Source organism: Sapajus apella, unplaced genomic scaffold (assembly GCF_009761245.1).
Source record: "Sapajus apella isolate SASKATOON/1434 unplaced genomic scaffold, GSC_monkey_1.0 scaffold171, whole genome shotgun sequence".
Classification (NCBI taxonomy): Eukaryota; Metazoa; Chordata; class Mammalia; order Primates; family Cebidae; genus Sapajus; species Sapajus apella.
This window is the reverse complement of record NW_022437111.1, coordinates 481,810-497,721: the sequence shown is the minus strand read 5'-3', so window position 1 is coordinate 497,721 and position 15,912 is coordinate 481,810. Positions and strand designations below refer to the sequence as shown.

The 15,912-nt window shown below is 37.2% G+C and overlaps 1 protein-coding gene across 5 annotated transcripts in view; it reads left to right on the top strand.

Annotated features, from left to right (window-relative positions):
- SEC22A (SEC22 homolog A, vesicle trafficking protein) overlaps window positions 1-15,912 on the top strand; it is an 88,246-nt gene that overhangs the window by 17,020 nt on the left and 55,314 nt on the right. For all 5 annotated transcript variants that reach the window (XM_032267720.1, XM_032267715.1, XM_032267717.1 and 2 more), the window contains exons 4-5: window positions 1,442-1,605; window positions 3,279-3,473. In XM_032267720.1, the coding sequence (XP_032123611.1) occupies window positions 1,442-1,605; window positions 3,279-3,473 (359 nt within the window). The remainder of the gene's footprint in view (window positions 1-1,441; window positions 1,606-3,278; window positions 3,474-15,912) is intronic.

Genomic DNA, 15,912 nt, shown 5'->3' with positions numbered 1-15,912 from the left:
ATTTGAACTAGCTTTAGGTATTGCATTTAGAAAATTGTCATCTCTTAAGCTTTTTTTTTTTTTTTTTTAGACGGTCTCTCTCTTGTTACCCAGGCTGGAGTGCAGTGGCACAATTTCGGCTCTCTGCAATCTCTCGCTCCTGGGTCCTGGGTTCAAGCAATTCTCCTGCCTCAGCCTCCTGAATAGCTGGGAATACAGGTGCGCACCGCCATGCCTGGTTAATTTTTGTATTTTTAGTAGACACAGGGTTTCACCATGTTGGCCAGGCCTGTCTCCAACTCCTGACCTCAGGTGATCTGCCCAACTTGGCCTCCCAAAGTGCTGAGATTACAGGTGTGAGCCACTGCACCCAGCCTCTTTAGCTTCTTTAGCTTTAGCTTGTTTTGATTGGCAACATTTCCACATCCTTTATTTCTTTTTTTCAATTCTGGCATTTTAAAAGAATATACCTTTTCCTTTTTAAAAATAGGATGTTGATTATTTTGATGTTTTATGATTAAATTCAAATTATGCATTCTCAGAATATTATATAGCTGATGTGTCTTTCTCAGGATATAAAATCTGGAGATACACAATGTCCATCTAACATTGGTGATGTTGGAGAGTACTTGGTGAAGGAGTTGCCTAGTTTCTACTGTATAATATTTCCCCCTTGCAACTAAAAAATAATCCATAGAAAGACATGTTAAAACCATACAAATATACTAATTCATAAAAATTTTCCCCTAGATTTAGCATCCATGATTGTCCTTGCCTGATCCAGTCTTTACTATGTTGGTTGCGGAATTCTGATTTTTCTGTTGCTAGCACTAACCTCTACATTTACCAGTCAACACTCAGCATTCTGCTCTGAGCAATAACCCTCATTTCTCCTCCTCTTGTTTTTTTTAATATAAACTCATAAATTACTCCTCATGGTTTGTAATTAATTACTGTATAAAGTAGAGGATTTGATTATGGGGTGTGTCAATGATGACATCAGGAGGTCAGTGATCACCTTGAATTGTGTGCAATCTTCTGTGTTCTGGGAGAGTGTTCCTAACTTTCATCAGAATCTCGAAAGGGTTCTGGACTCAAAAGTGGAAAACATGTTGAAGGGTTAGACTTTAAGCTATCTGTAATAGTTATAATATATTTTAATTTATTTGTATACTTTCTCCCCTCCTTTTTACCCTGAGTGATAAGTAACTGAAATGTTGGAACCATATTGTATGTTCTCTGTAGTACATTGCATTTTTGTCTTCTATTTTTAAACCACAACTTACAATAGTACTATATTTTGGTTCCTTTAAATTTTTTCCTAGAATGTATAATAAATGTTTAGATCTTCATTGCCACTGTAGTAACAGTTTATGGTGTATAGAACCAGTCTTGTGAAGCAGTGAATTACCTTGATTTGATTTAATTTGAAATTTTAAAACCAATGTTTTTTACACTATAGTTTTATTAGCTCTCTTGGAGTGAGCTACATGATGTTGTGCACTGAAAATTACCCAAATGTTCTCGCCTTCTCTTTCCTGGATGAGCTTCAGAAGGAGTTCATTACTACTTATAACATGATGAAGACAAATACTGCTGTCAGACCATACTGTTTCATTGAATTTGGTAAGGGCCTGATTTTTTTTCCTTTTTGTTCTGTCTCCATCCAGTCATAGGCAATTTTAAATCTAATATTGGGTGGAGAGGGGACTTCTGCTATCTTGCTTTTGATAGAATAATTTGGTAAATGATCTATAAATTATGGTAACTTTTTTCTTAGATGCTTATTAGAAAAAAATTGTGTTTGAGCTGTGAAGGGGATTGTGAGTATTGGTCCAAAGAACTAATGCCGGAGGATAACTTTTCTTTTTTTCCCTGAGACGGAGTTTCGCTCTTGTTACCCAGGCTGGAGTGCAATGGCGCTATCTAGGCTCACCGCAACCTCTTGCCTCCTGGGTTCAGGCAATTCTCCTGCCTCAGCCTCCCGGGTAGCTGGGAATACAGGCACGCGCCACCATGCCCAGCTAATTTTTTGTATTTTTAGTAGAGACGGGGTTTCACCATGTTGACCAGGATGGTCTCGATCTCTTGAGCTTGTGATCCACTCGCCACGGCCTCCCAAAGTGCTGGGATTCCAGGCTTGAGCCACCGCGCCCGGCCAGGATAACTTTTCAATGAGAAATTTATAAGCCAGAGATTCAGACTTTTGTGTTTATGTAATCTTTTATAGTCTGCTTCATATAGAACAGGGGATGGCAAACATTTGCTGGAAAGGACCAGATAGTACATATTTTAGGCTTTAAGGACCATATAGTCGCTGTCACGACTATTCATCCCTGCCATTGTAGCTCAAAAGCAGCCATAGGCAGTACATAAATGAATGCGGTTATATTCTAATAAAACTTTACAGAATAGTCAGCAGGCTACATTTGGCCTGTGGGCAGTTGTTTGCTCAACTTCTGTTGTAGAAGGACAGAAAAAAAAATGTTGTAAATAGTAAAACTAAAATTTCACTTGGAAAATACTTAGAAAATGTCATATTACTTTCATTCAATTTATTTTTTAAAACATACATTCTAATGGTGTAAGCAATAAAAAGATTTATAAAAACGTGCAACATCTAGTGTGTGTTCTTATGAAATTGCAGCTGGTAAATCTGACAGATTTAATATTTCACGTGATAGGACTCTCTATGAAAAAACAAGATTTGGCACAGGGTGTGGTGGCTCATGCCTGTTATCCCATCACTTTGGGAGACTGAGGCAGTAGGATCACTTGAGGCCAGGAGTTTAAGAACACCCTGGACAACATAAAGAGACCCTGTCTATACAAAAAAAAAAAAAAAAAAAAAAAGGGCCGGGCATGGTGGCTCACACCTGTAGCCCTAGCTACTTGGGATGCTGAGGCAGGAGGATCAGTTGAGCAAGCACAGGAATTCAAGATTACTGTGAGCTATGATTGTAACACTGCACCCTGGTGACAGAGCAAGACCCTGTCTCAAAAAAAAAAAGAGACTGTGGTTTAAAGCTAAAGCTGTTTCTTGTTTTTATAATTCCTTGAAGTGGATGTAATACACTTAGGTAGGGTTAAATTCTTAGTTTATTTTCAATTACTGATTTCTAGAGTGTAAAACTGATTACTCTATAATGTATTAATCATTAAACACGTTTGGAATATTTTATGACAAATTGAACAATTTTGAATAATAAACTATAATATTTATTAGCCATAAACACCATGTTCTGAAATGATTAATTGACAAGTAACTGCAAGGAAATTTATTTTTTTATTTTATATAGATAACTTCATTCAGAGGACCAAGCAGCGATATAATAATCCCAGGTCTCTTTCAACAAAGATAAATCTTTCTGATATGCAGATGGAAATCAAGCTGAGGCCCCCTTATCAAATTTCCATGTACGAACTGGGGTCAGCCAATGGAGTCACATCAGCATTTTCTGTTGACTGTAAAGGTGCTGGTAAGATTTCTTCTGGTGAGTTCTGGATCTCCATTGTTTTTTAAAAAAATCATTGGGAAGAACTGAGAAACTCTTCAAAATGAATTACTTTATTCTAATATTTTAAATCGAGTACATGAGACAATATAGAAGTTCAAAGCAATCCTTTCTCTCAGTGGTTTATAAAGTAAGCTACCAGATATGTGACTAATCAGGAAAATACTTTCAAACAGCAACCTCAGAGGATCTCTTTGCTAGAAAAACATTTTTTTTATTTCAAAATTTTTTTAAATTAATTTTCATGGGTACATAGTGTGTAATATATAGGGTATGTGAGATATTTTGATACAGGGATGTAGTGCATAACAATCATTAGAGTAAATGGGGTATTCATCACCTCAAGTTTTGTTTCTTTGTATTATAAATGTCAATTGTACTCTTATTTTAAAATCTACAATAAATTGTTGTTGACTGTACTTACCCTATTGTGCTATGAAGTACTAAATCTTATGCATTCTCCTAACCATTATTTTCTTTCCATTAACCATCCCTCTTTCTCCCACCCTCACTACCCTTCCCATCCTCCAGTAACCAACATTCTACTATCTCCATGAATTCAGTTGTTTTAAATTTTAGCTCCCACAAATGAGTGAGGTTGTGTAAAATTTTCCTTTCTGTGCCTAGCTTATTTCACTTAATAAAATGTCCTCCAGTTCCATCCATGCTGTTGCAAGTGACAGGATCTCATTCTTTTTTTATGTTGAATAATACTTTATTGTGTATGTGTACCACATTTTGTTTATTCATTTGTCTGATGATGGGCACTTAGGTTGCTTCCAAGTCTTACCTGTTGTTAATAGTGCTGCAGTAAACATGAGAATGCAGATATCTCTTTGATAGGCTGATTTCATTTCTTTTGGATATATACCTAGCAGTGGGATTGCTGGTAGCAGTGGGATTGCTGGATTATATGATAGTTCTTTTCTTTTTCTTTTTCTTTTTTTTTTTTTGAGACGGTGTTTGACTTTGTTGTCCAGGCTGGAGTGCAATGGCATGATCTCAGCTCACTGCAACCTCCGCCTCCCTGATTCAAGCAATTCTCCTGCCTCAGCCTCGTGAGTAGCTGGGACTACAGGCGCACGTTACCATGCCCGCCTAATTTTTTTGTATTTTTAAATGAGACAGGGTTTCACTGTGTTAGCCAGGATGATCTGATCTCCTGACCTCGTGATCTGCCCACCTCAGCCTCCCAAAGTGCTGGGATTACAGGTGTGAGCCACTGTGCCCAGCCTCTTTTTAGTTTTTGAGGAACCTCAAAACTACTACTGTTTCACAGTGGTTGTACTAATTTACATCCCCACCAACAGTGTTTCCTTTTCTCCACAACCTCACAGCATTCATTATTGCCTGTCTTTTGGATAAAATCCATTTTAACTGGGATGAGATGATGTCTCGTTGTAGTTTTCATTTGCATATCTCTGATGACCAGTGATGTTGAGCATCTTTTCATCTACCTGTTTACCATTTGTATGTCTGTTTTGAAAAATGTGTGTTCAGATCTTTTGCCCATTTTTTAATTGACTTAATAGATTTTTTTTTTTCATATACAGTTGTTTGAGCTCCTTATATATTCTGGTTATTAATTCCTTGTCAGGTGGATATAGGGATTCACATCCCTTGTCAGTTTGTGAATATTTTCTGTCATCCTGTGGGTTGTCTCTTCACTTTGTTTCCTTTGCTATGCAGAAGCTTTTTAACTTAATATAATGCAATTTGTCCACTTTTGCCTTGGTTGCCTGTGCTTGTGAGGTATTACTCAAGAGATCTTTGCCCAGATCAGTGTCCTGCAGAGTTTCCCCAATGTTTTCTTTTAGTAGCTTCATAGTTTGAGGTCTTAGATTTAAGTCTAATTTATTTTGATTTGATCTTTGTATATGGCTAGGAAAACATTTAAGGTTTTTTTGTGAACATTTTTCTAGAAATGAAAAATAGGTTCTTTGTGCTGCATATTTATAGGCAGGTAAAGTGCTTTGCATTATGTTAAAATGGCTACATTCAAGGCCAGGGTTCTTGACTGTCATAGAAGGTGTAAAGACTTGACTGCTCAAATCTCCCATCCCAAAGAAGGAATACGATCTTCAACAATTGTGAAAGGATATAAACTTTTGCTAAAATGAACACCTCATTATCTTATAAGGTAGCATATGCCATTGTCAGACTATTTGCTTAAAAAATTATTCCAACCTAAGGCTTTAGGGAAAAAAAAAATCTTCCTTATATAATTGAGCTAAAGTCAGCTTCCCTATGTCTACCGGTTTGTTCTGTGATCTCTTTCTCCCTTCCTTCAGCAGAACCAGAATAACAGTTAAGTCAGCAACTGTGTGTTCTTTCCATCCTCTTAGTCTAGTTTACTTCATATAAATATCTCCAGCTCACTAATGAGAACACATGGACACAGGGAGGGGAACATCATATCAGGGCTTGTTGCAGGGTGGGGGGCTAGGGGAGGGATAGCATTAGGAGAAATACCTGATGTAGATGACGGTTTGATGGGTGCAGCAAACCACCATGACAAGTGTATACCTATGTAACAAACCTGCATGTTCTGCACATGTATCTCAGAACTTAAGGGGCGTGTGTGTGTGTATTATATATATATATTTTATATATTGTATATATTTTATATATATATTTTATACATGCCAACATATGTGTGACAGGATACTGAAGAAGAAGGGAGAAAAAAAGGAGCAGAGAAAATATTTGAGGAAATAATGGCTGAAAAGTTACCAGATTTATGGAAGTTCCCACTAATCTGCTCTTCCAGGAAGCTCAGTGAACTCCAAATAGATTACACAAAACAGATCCACAAATAGATGAATCATAGTAAAATGCCGAAAGTCAAAGACAAGGAGAAAATCTTGAAATCAGCAAGAGAAAAAGAACTTGTCACTTACATGAGTTTACCTGCATAACAAAGCTGCACATCTACTCCCGAACCTAAAATAAAAATTAAAAAAATAAAAAACATTACTTACAGTGAACCTCAATAAGATTAACAGCTGACTTCTTAGCAGAAGCAATAGAGACTAGAAGGCAGTAGAAAAACTATACAAAGTTCTGAAAGAAAAAGAATAAAAACTATTAACCAATAATCTTATATCCTACAAAATTATCTTTTTAAAAAAAGGCAAAAGAAAGACATTTACAGATAAATGAAAGATAAAATAATCTGTTGCTAGCAGACATAGCAAATAGTAAAGGAAATTATTTAGGCTGAAAACAAGTGAACCTATAAAATAAGTTGAATCCATATGAAAAAAAGCAAAGGACAAGGTAAAGGTAATTAAGTAATTAAAAAAGACAATTAAGGTCAGGTGTAGTAGCTCATGCTTGTAATCCTAATACTTTGGGAGGCCAACCTGGGAAGATCCCATGAACCTAGGAGTTTGAAGTTGCAGTGATCTAGGCTGCCCTCCAGCTTGGGCAATACAGCAAGACTCTGACTCTTAAGAAAAAGACAGTAAAAATACATTAATGCATTTTTTTTTCCTGCTCTCTAGTCTTAACTGATTTAAAAAGTGTTCATATAAAGCGGTGCATATATAATGTCATTTTAGGCCTTTAACAAATAGGCCCACATATATTTTCCCATAACAGCAAAAAGGAAATGTAATATATTTTCCCATAACAGCAAAAAGGACATGGGTGGTGGTGAAATTGTAGTGGGCTAAGGAAATTACTCCAGATGGTAATTCAAATCAACAGGAACAAATGAAGTGAGCCAGAAAGATAAGATAAATATTAAGAGCTATGAACATAATTACTATCCTTTCTTTTCTTAGCATTTTTTTTTTTTTTTTTTTTTTTTTTGCGCGGCGGAGTTTCGCTTTTGTTACCCAGGCTGGAGTGCAATGGCGCGATCTCGGCTCACCGCAACCTCCGTCTCCTGGGTTCAGGCAATTCTCCTGCCTCAGCCTCCTGAGTAGCCGGGATTACAGGCACACACCACCATGCCTAGCTAATTTTTTGTGTTTTTAGTAGAGATGGGGTTTCACCATGTTGACCAGGATGGTCTTGATCTCTTGACCTCGTGATCCACCTGCCTCGGCCTCCCAAAGTGCTGGGATTACAGGCGTGAGCCACCTTGCCCGGCCCTCTTAGCATTTTTAGAAGACATAAAATTACATAAAGTCATAATTTATAACAATGTATTTTGGAGTTTGTGATGTTTATTGATATGTATAACAGCAATACCACAAAAAGATAAAGGGAATAGAGCTATATGGAGTAATGTTTCTGTGGCTCACTAGAATTTAGTAGAAATCTGATGCTGTTACTTACAGTTAAGATGTATATGGTAAGCTTAGAGCAACCACAAAGCAAATAACTCAAAAAGCAGTAAAAATGATTAAGTGAAATTCTGCACTACCAAATATTCACTTAATGCAAATGAAAGAAATGAAAAAAAGTAAAGGAGGGATAGAGCGAAAAAAGGCATGAAATGTATAAGAAAAAAGAAAAATGGCAGATGTAAATCTATACCAATAATATATGTGAATGGATTTAAAAAGTATTAATATATTAAATAATCCAGTCAAAAGACAGCAATTGTAAGATTGGATTAAAAATACAAAAGCAAGATGCAGCTATATGCCGTCTTCAGGAGACACACCTTAGATTCAAAGATACAAATAGATTGAAAGTCAAAGGATAAAAAAAGATACATGAATTGCAAAGGAGAGCTGGAGTAGCAATACTAATATCAGACAAAATGGACTTAATGACAAACATTGGTATGAGAGGTACAGCATGACATTTTATAATGATAAAAGGGTGAATAAGTTAAGATAGAGTTATAAACATATATGCATTTAACAACAGAGCCTCAAAGTACATTAAGTAAAACATGCTAGAAATGAATAGAGAAATAGACATTTGAATAATAAAGTTAGAGACTTTAATACACAACTTTCAATAATGGAAAGAACAATTAGGTAGAAGATGAGAAAATAGAAGACTTGAACACCTGCACCACCATATGCCAGTGAGACATAACAGACATCTATCAGAATATTCCATTTAACAACAGAATTTATAGTCTTCTCAAATTCATGTGAACTGTTCTCCAGGATAGACCTTATGCCAAGCTAAACAAAACCCTCATAAATTTAAAAGGATAGAAATAGTACAAAACATGTTCTCCAGCCACAATTAGGAAAAGAGGAAGTCAAATTGTCTCTATTTGCAGATGACATGATTGTATATTTAGAAGACCCCATCATCTCAGTCCAAAATCTCCTTAAGCTGATAAGCAACTTCAGCAAAGTCTCAGGATACAAAATCAATGTGCAAAAACCACAAGCATTCCTATACGCCAGTAACAAACAGAGCCAAATCATGAGTGAACACCCATTCACAGTTGTTACAAAAAGAATAAAATACCTAGGAATACAACTAACAAGGGATGTGAAGAACCTCTTCAAGGAGAACTACAAATATCTGCTCAAGGAAATAAGAGAGGACACAAACAGATGGAAAAACATTCCATGCTCATGGTTAGGAAGAATCAATATCATAAAAGTGGCCATACTGCCCAGAGTAATTTAAAGATTCAGTGCTATCTCCATCAAGCTACCATTGACTTTCTTCACGGAATTGGAAAAAACCACCTTCAACTTCATATGGAACCAAAAAAGAGCCTGCATAGCCAAGACAATCCTAAGCAAGAAAACAAACAAAAACCCGAAAAACAAAGCTGGAGGCATCATGCTGCCTGACTTCAAACTATACTATAAGGCTAAAGTAATCAAAACAGCATTGTACTGGTACCAAAACAGAGATATAGACCAATAGAACAGAACAGAGGCCTCAGAAAAATGCCACACATCTGCAACCATCTGATATTTGACACCTGACAAAAGCAATGGAGAAAGGATTCCCTATTTAATAAATGGCATTCGGAAAACTGGCTAGCCATTTGCGGAAAACTGGCTAGCCATTTGCAAAAAACTGAAGCTGAATCCCTTCCTTAGACCTTATACAAAAATTAACTCCAAATGGATTAACAATTTAAATGTAAGACATAACACCATAAAAACCCTAGAAGAAAACGTAGGCAATGCCATTCAGTACGTAGGCATGGGCAAGGACCTCATGACTAAAACACCAAAAGCAATGGCAACAAAAGCCAAAATAAACAGTGGGATCTAATTAAACTTAAGAGCTTCTGCACAGCAAAAGAAACTACCCTTAGAGTGAACCAGCAACCAACAGAATGGGAAAAAATTTTTGCAATCTACCCATCCAACAAAAGGCTAATATCCAGAATCTACAAAGAACTTAAATTTATAAGAAAAAAAAAAAAAACATCAAAAGGTGGGTGAAGGATATGAACACTTTTCAAAAGAAGACATTTATGCAGCCAACAAACATTTCTCATTAGAGAAATGCAAATTAAAACCACATTGAGATACCATCTCATGCCAGTTAGAATGGTGATCATTAAAAAATTAGGAGACAACAGATGCTGGAGAGGATGTGGAAAAATAGGAACGCTGTTACAGTGTTGGTAGGACTGTAAGTTAGTTTCAAACATTGTAGAAGACAGCGTGGCAGTTCCTCAAGGATCTAGAAATAGAAATACCATTTGACCCAGCAATCCCATTACTGGGTATATACCCAAAGGATTATAAATCATTCTATCATAAAGACATAGCACACGTATGTTTATTGCGGCACTGTTCATAATAGCAAGACTTGGAGCCAACCCAAATGCCCACCAATGATAGACTGGATAAAGAAAATGTGGCACATATACACCATGGAATATTATGCAGCCATGAAAAAGGATGAGTTTGTGTCATTTGTAGGGACGTGGATGAACCTGGAAACCATCATTCTCAGCAAACTGATACAGAACAGAAAATCAAACACTGCATGCTCTCACTCACAGGCAAGTGTTGAACAATGAGGTCACATGGTCTCTCCTGATATAACACATGAAAGTAACTATAGATGTTATATAAAAGAATGAGTGAAGCTATGTTGCAGTAAAACTTTATTTACAAAAATAGATGGTGAGCTAAATTTGGTCTGTGGGTCATAGTTTGCCAACCTGTATTGTCTACTAATCTCTGGCACAGAGCTAGCGTAACCTTGTGACAATATGGTAAATGTACTGATATCTTTATCATGTAAAAGTAAAATGCTTCTGATTTTCTCTATTAGGAAAGAAAAAAATGTGTTACCAAATTAGTACTTATACATTAGAGAATAAACTGCTTTGTTCCATAACAAGATTGCATTGGGAAAAGCACATGCAGTCATCCTCCAAGACACATCCATTTTGGAGACTTAAATGGGAATATAATAGAAATTGCTACCTATGCATCTTTGAAGCCTTGGTTGGTGGCGCTGATCTCTGCAATTATTGTAGGGATTAGTATTTTGATGATATTGGGTTGGGGGAGCTCCAAAACTTCCATTGACCCTTTTTTCTCTAATAGTTGTAATTCCATGGGTCTAGCAGTCAATATTGCAAAAGATATTGGTTCATTAATACACACTCAGGATTCAGGAATATAACCTTAATTAGGGATAGGGGGGCCAACTTGGCCTACGAGGAGGTGGACTCTGTTAGAAACTCCACATATCACGTGAATTCCGAAAGTCCCCACCCTGACCTGTAGCCGGCAGTGGTATCCTGGATCACCAAACGTTAGACACTTGGAAAATGGGGAGTCTGGTATTTGTTATTGTTTTAAGGACAAGGGGCCAGGTGCAGTGGGTCACACCTGTAATCCCAGCACTTTGGTAGGCCAGGGCAGGAGAATGGCTTGAGCCTAGGAGTTTGAGACCAACATGGACAACAAAGTGAGACCCTGTATCTACAGAAAATTAAAAGATTTGCTGGGTTTGGTGGCACGTGACTGTAGTAGTCCCAGTTACTAGAAAGGCTGAGACAGGAGGATTGCTTGAGCCTGGGAGATTGAGGCTGCAATGAGCCTTGATCATGCCACTATACTCCAGCCTGGGTGACAGAGTGAGACCCTGTCTCAAAAAAAGTTTTAAAAATAACTCACAACTAGAACTTACTTATTTTTATTTTTATTTGAGACGGAGTGTTGCTCTGTCACCCAGCAGGCTAGAGTGCAGTGGTGTAAACTCGACTCACTGCAACCTCCACCTCCTGGGTTCAAGCATTTTTCCTGCCTCATCCTTACTAGAAGCTAGGATTACAGGAGCATGCCACCACACCCGGCTAATTTTTGTGTTTTTAATAGAGACGGGGTTTCACTATGTCTGGTCTCAGTCAGGTTTCACCAGGTTGGTCTCGAACTCCTGACCTCGTGGTCTGCCCACCTTGACCTCCAAAAGTGCTGGGATTACAGGGGTGAGGCACTGCACCTGGGCTAGAACTTATTTTTAATATAACTAAATTTACTTTTAATTCAGGCCAAGCCTACATAATATTTTCTATAGTCCCCAAGTTAAAATATATTTTTATGTTTTGGAACTTCTAAATAAAATTATTCTATTATTTTAGAATCTGGTTAATAGTTATTTGATAAACATCATTTTTCAGGGCTTTCTTCCCTCTGTTACAGTATCTTGCTCTCAATATCTTTTTGGTATTTCTTCAATTTTTTCTCTGTCTAATCTTTTGTTCCTCTCCCCACGGTCTGTCATGAATATTATTACCTTGCCGTACTTACCATTTTCTGAGGTCTATAGTTGTTGGTTATGGGGTTAAAATATTAAATGAAGGGTACTGTTTTATGCTTTTACTTCTTTTGTTTTCTTTTTAAAACTTTATTATGGAAAATTTCAAAGTAAACAGAATAGTATAAATAAACAGAATGGTATAATTAACCCTCATGTACCCAACTGTAACAACCACATAACAACATTTTGCCATTCTTTTTTCATCTGTACCTCTACGTACTCCCCCAGCCACTCATCTGCTCAGTAATTTATCTCTAAATTTTTTTCTTAAGGGTGATTTACATATATTAAAATGCACAAATCTTTGCTATTTCCACGCTGTTTCAAAGTATATGTTTTGTTATTACTCAAGTATGGTGAGAATATAACTGACATAGAAAAGACAGTTTGTTATACTCACTGAGCCCTAGAGAAGGGAGCATACAAGGACTTGCCAGTGTAGGTCAGAAGGCAGAGGGAGCAGGAGGAAAATGTGGGCAAGAACTTTTATTGTGGTTTCAGTGGTAAGGAATGAGTGAGGCAGGGTAAGGAGGTTTTAGGATTGGTTAGTTTGAATAATTTCAGTGGACTCTGGGGCATGGGTTCTATCTCTGGTTGTGTGATACCTGGTCCTGGGTTGATTGGGATAGGGAAATAATGGGCCTGAGTGTGAGAGCCTTGTAGAGGAGTTGGTTGGTAGTGTGGGTCTGGATTGATTGGAATGCATATGAAGGGGAGACTCAGACAAGTTGTTTGCCATCTCTAGGAATTAGCTATCTGTGGGAGAGGCAGTTCTTCCAGAGTCAGCAAGGCCCAAGACGTCAAAGCATCAAAAATACATAATAAAAAGACATTAATAAATACCCTTATTACAATATAGGACATTTCCCCCCAGAAGTTTCTTTGTGTCCCTTCCCAGTCAGTTTCCGCCATCCTCCAGACAACCACTATTTTGATTTTTTTCCACTTGAACTTTGTTTCGTTTGTTCTAGGACTTTATATAAAAGAAGACTACATTGTGTGACTGTTGTGCTTAGCTTCTTTTACACAGCATAATGTCATACATACATGTTGCCTGCCTCAGTAATTTGTTTCTTTTTATTCCTGAGTAGTATTCCATTGTGTAAGTGTACCACAATTTGTTTATTCATGCTCTTGCTGATGGATATAAACTTGTTTCAGTTTTTGTTACTGTACATAAAGCTATGAATATTTATCCTTTTGTTGACATATTTTCATTTGCCTTGAGTAAGTATTAGGAGTAGAATTGATAGGTCAAAAGGTTGCCTGTTTAACTGCCAGTTTTCTGAAGTAGTTGTACCATTTTACCTTCCCAGCAGGCAATTTATGAGCATTTTGATTACTCCACATCTTCACCAACATTTAGTGTTGTTACTTTTTTTACTTTTATGTTGTTAAAAAAAAAATAAATCACAAAACCCTAAATTTAGGGTTTAAACTGTTAGAAACACTTCTGTCAGTTTCTCTGACACTTGTATGTTTTTCATCTATTTTGTCATTTTCTACATAATTTGTCAGTTACCTGAAAATGTTACTCTTTTGGCTGGTGCCCACAAGCCAAATAGATTTAATAATTACACACACACCCCACACCCACCCACACACCCACCTACCCACCCACCCTCATAATCCAACAGGTATTTATCATTTTTTTCTGTGAAGTATTATGATAAATTTTGTGGAGACATTTTTTAGAAAGATAGTAAACACATTAACTGCAATCAGAATGGTAAAGGGAAATACAATCCAATAAGTAAAACACAAAGTAGAATGTGATACATGCTCCTAAAGAGGTAAGAAGGAAGACATTTTCAGGTCTTGGACCCTTAAAGGATATGCATGATTTTTACAGATGGTTGTGATAAAGAAGGGCCTCATTGGTGTAAAGAATAGTGTGTTTTTGTGCTAGACTGTTATACTCATTCAATCATATACTTCACTAATAAATGGCGCTTATTTAGATGGAACTGTCCTGAAATTTCTCTCTTATCTTCCACAGACTGTTTCCTAGGCATTTTGGGCATCTTTGAGATTTAGAATGGTACCATCTCTTTGAATCCTCATAAGGACTGTTCTGGGACTTGCTTCAAAAATTACTTTTCCTTTTTCTTGACTGTTCTATTTCATCTTCACTGAATTATTTCATTTCTCCTATGTATGTATGCAAGTTTTCCTCCCTCCCCTCCAACATTCTAGGAGAAGAAAGAATTATTTTCTCAATCGTATTATCCCTGTTAAGCTTTCATCCTGTTTTTCTCTCCTTTAACTGCAGTAGTATTCACTTAATACTTCCACCTCTTAACATCACCAGTTGTTCAACCTCATGCAATTTGATAAGGAAAATGTGGTTCATATACACAATGGAGCACTATTCAGCCATTAAAAAGATGAGATCCAATCATTTGCAACAACATGGGTGGAACTGGAGATCATGAAGTGAAATAAGCCAGGCACAGAAAGACAAACATAGCATGGTCTCACTTTTTTTGTGAGATCTAAAAAGCCCTCAACCACTTTTCTGAAACTTCTTTTTTTTTTTTTTTTAGAGAATCAACTAGCATCTCCTTGTCAGTAAGTCTAATACTTTTTATTTTAAGGTCTGATTTTTTTTTTTGGCTTGTCTATAGGCACTGATAGCTATGTCTTTCTTCTTGTTCATCTCTCCTTCCTAGGTTTCTCTTAATTCTCCTGCATCTGCCTTCCCTGACTCTTCTTCCCTTACTGACAGTGTTTACCAAGGATTTTCCTTGGCCGGCTTCTTTCCTTGATCCTCATTTAAACCTTTCCCTTCAGCTGCAGACCTCATTTGCTTCTCCAGCTCTACTGCTATTCCATTCTTCAGTTGATTGTTAAACATGGCCCACCATCACCTCAAATTTGATGTTTAAGATGTCTCCATTTTTTATCAAAATTAAGTTTCTTCCTGTGGATCTGTTGCTAAGCACCCTCATCTTTCCTATCACCTACAGGTAAAACCTCAACATTTCTTTGATTTTTTTTTTTTCCCTTTTGTTTGCCACATCTAATTAGTTGCCAAATCTAATAGTTTTAACTTCCATGACATCTCACTTCTTTTTCCCCATTTCTTTTTTTTTTTTTACATTTTGGCTTTATTCTTTCATGAACTCCCAAGCACTCAGATTCCCATTTCTTTTTTTTTCCCCCATTTATTTATTTTATTGCATTTTAGGTTTTGGGGTACATGTGAAGAACATGCAAAATTGTTGCACAGGTACACACGTGGCAGTGTGATTTGCTGCCTTCCTCCCCATCACCTACATCTGGCATCTCTCCCCTTGCTACCTCTCCCCAGCTCCCCACCCCCCACCGTCCCTCCCCTATTTCCCCCCAACTGACCCCAGTGTGTAGTGCTCCCCTCCCTGTGTCCATGTGTTCTCATTGTTCAACACCCGCCTATGAGTGAGAACACGCGGTGTTTGATCTTCTGCTCTTCTGTCAGTTTGCTGAGAATGTTGGTTTCCAGATTCATCCATGTCCCTACAAAGGACCCAAACTCATTGTTTTTGATGGCTGCATAATATTCCATGGTGTATATGTACCACATTTTCCCTATCCAGTCTATCGTCGATGGGCATTTGGGTTGGTTCCAGGTCTTTGCTATTGTAAACAGTGCTGCAATGAACATTCGTGTGCACGTGTTCTTATAGTAGAACGATTTGTAATCCTTTGGATATATACCCAGTAATGGGATTGCTGGGTCAAATGGAATTTCTATTTCTAGGTCCTT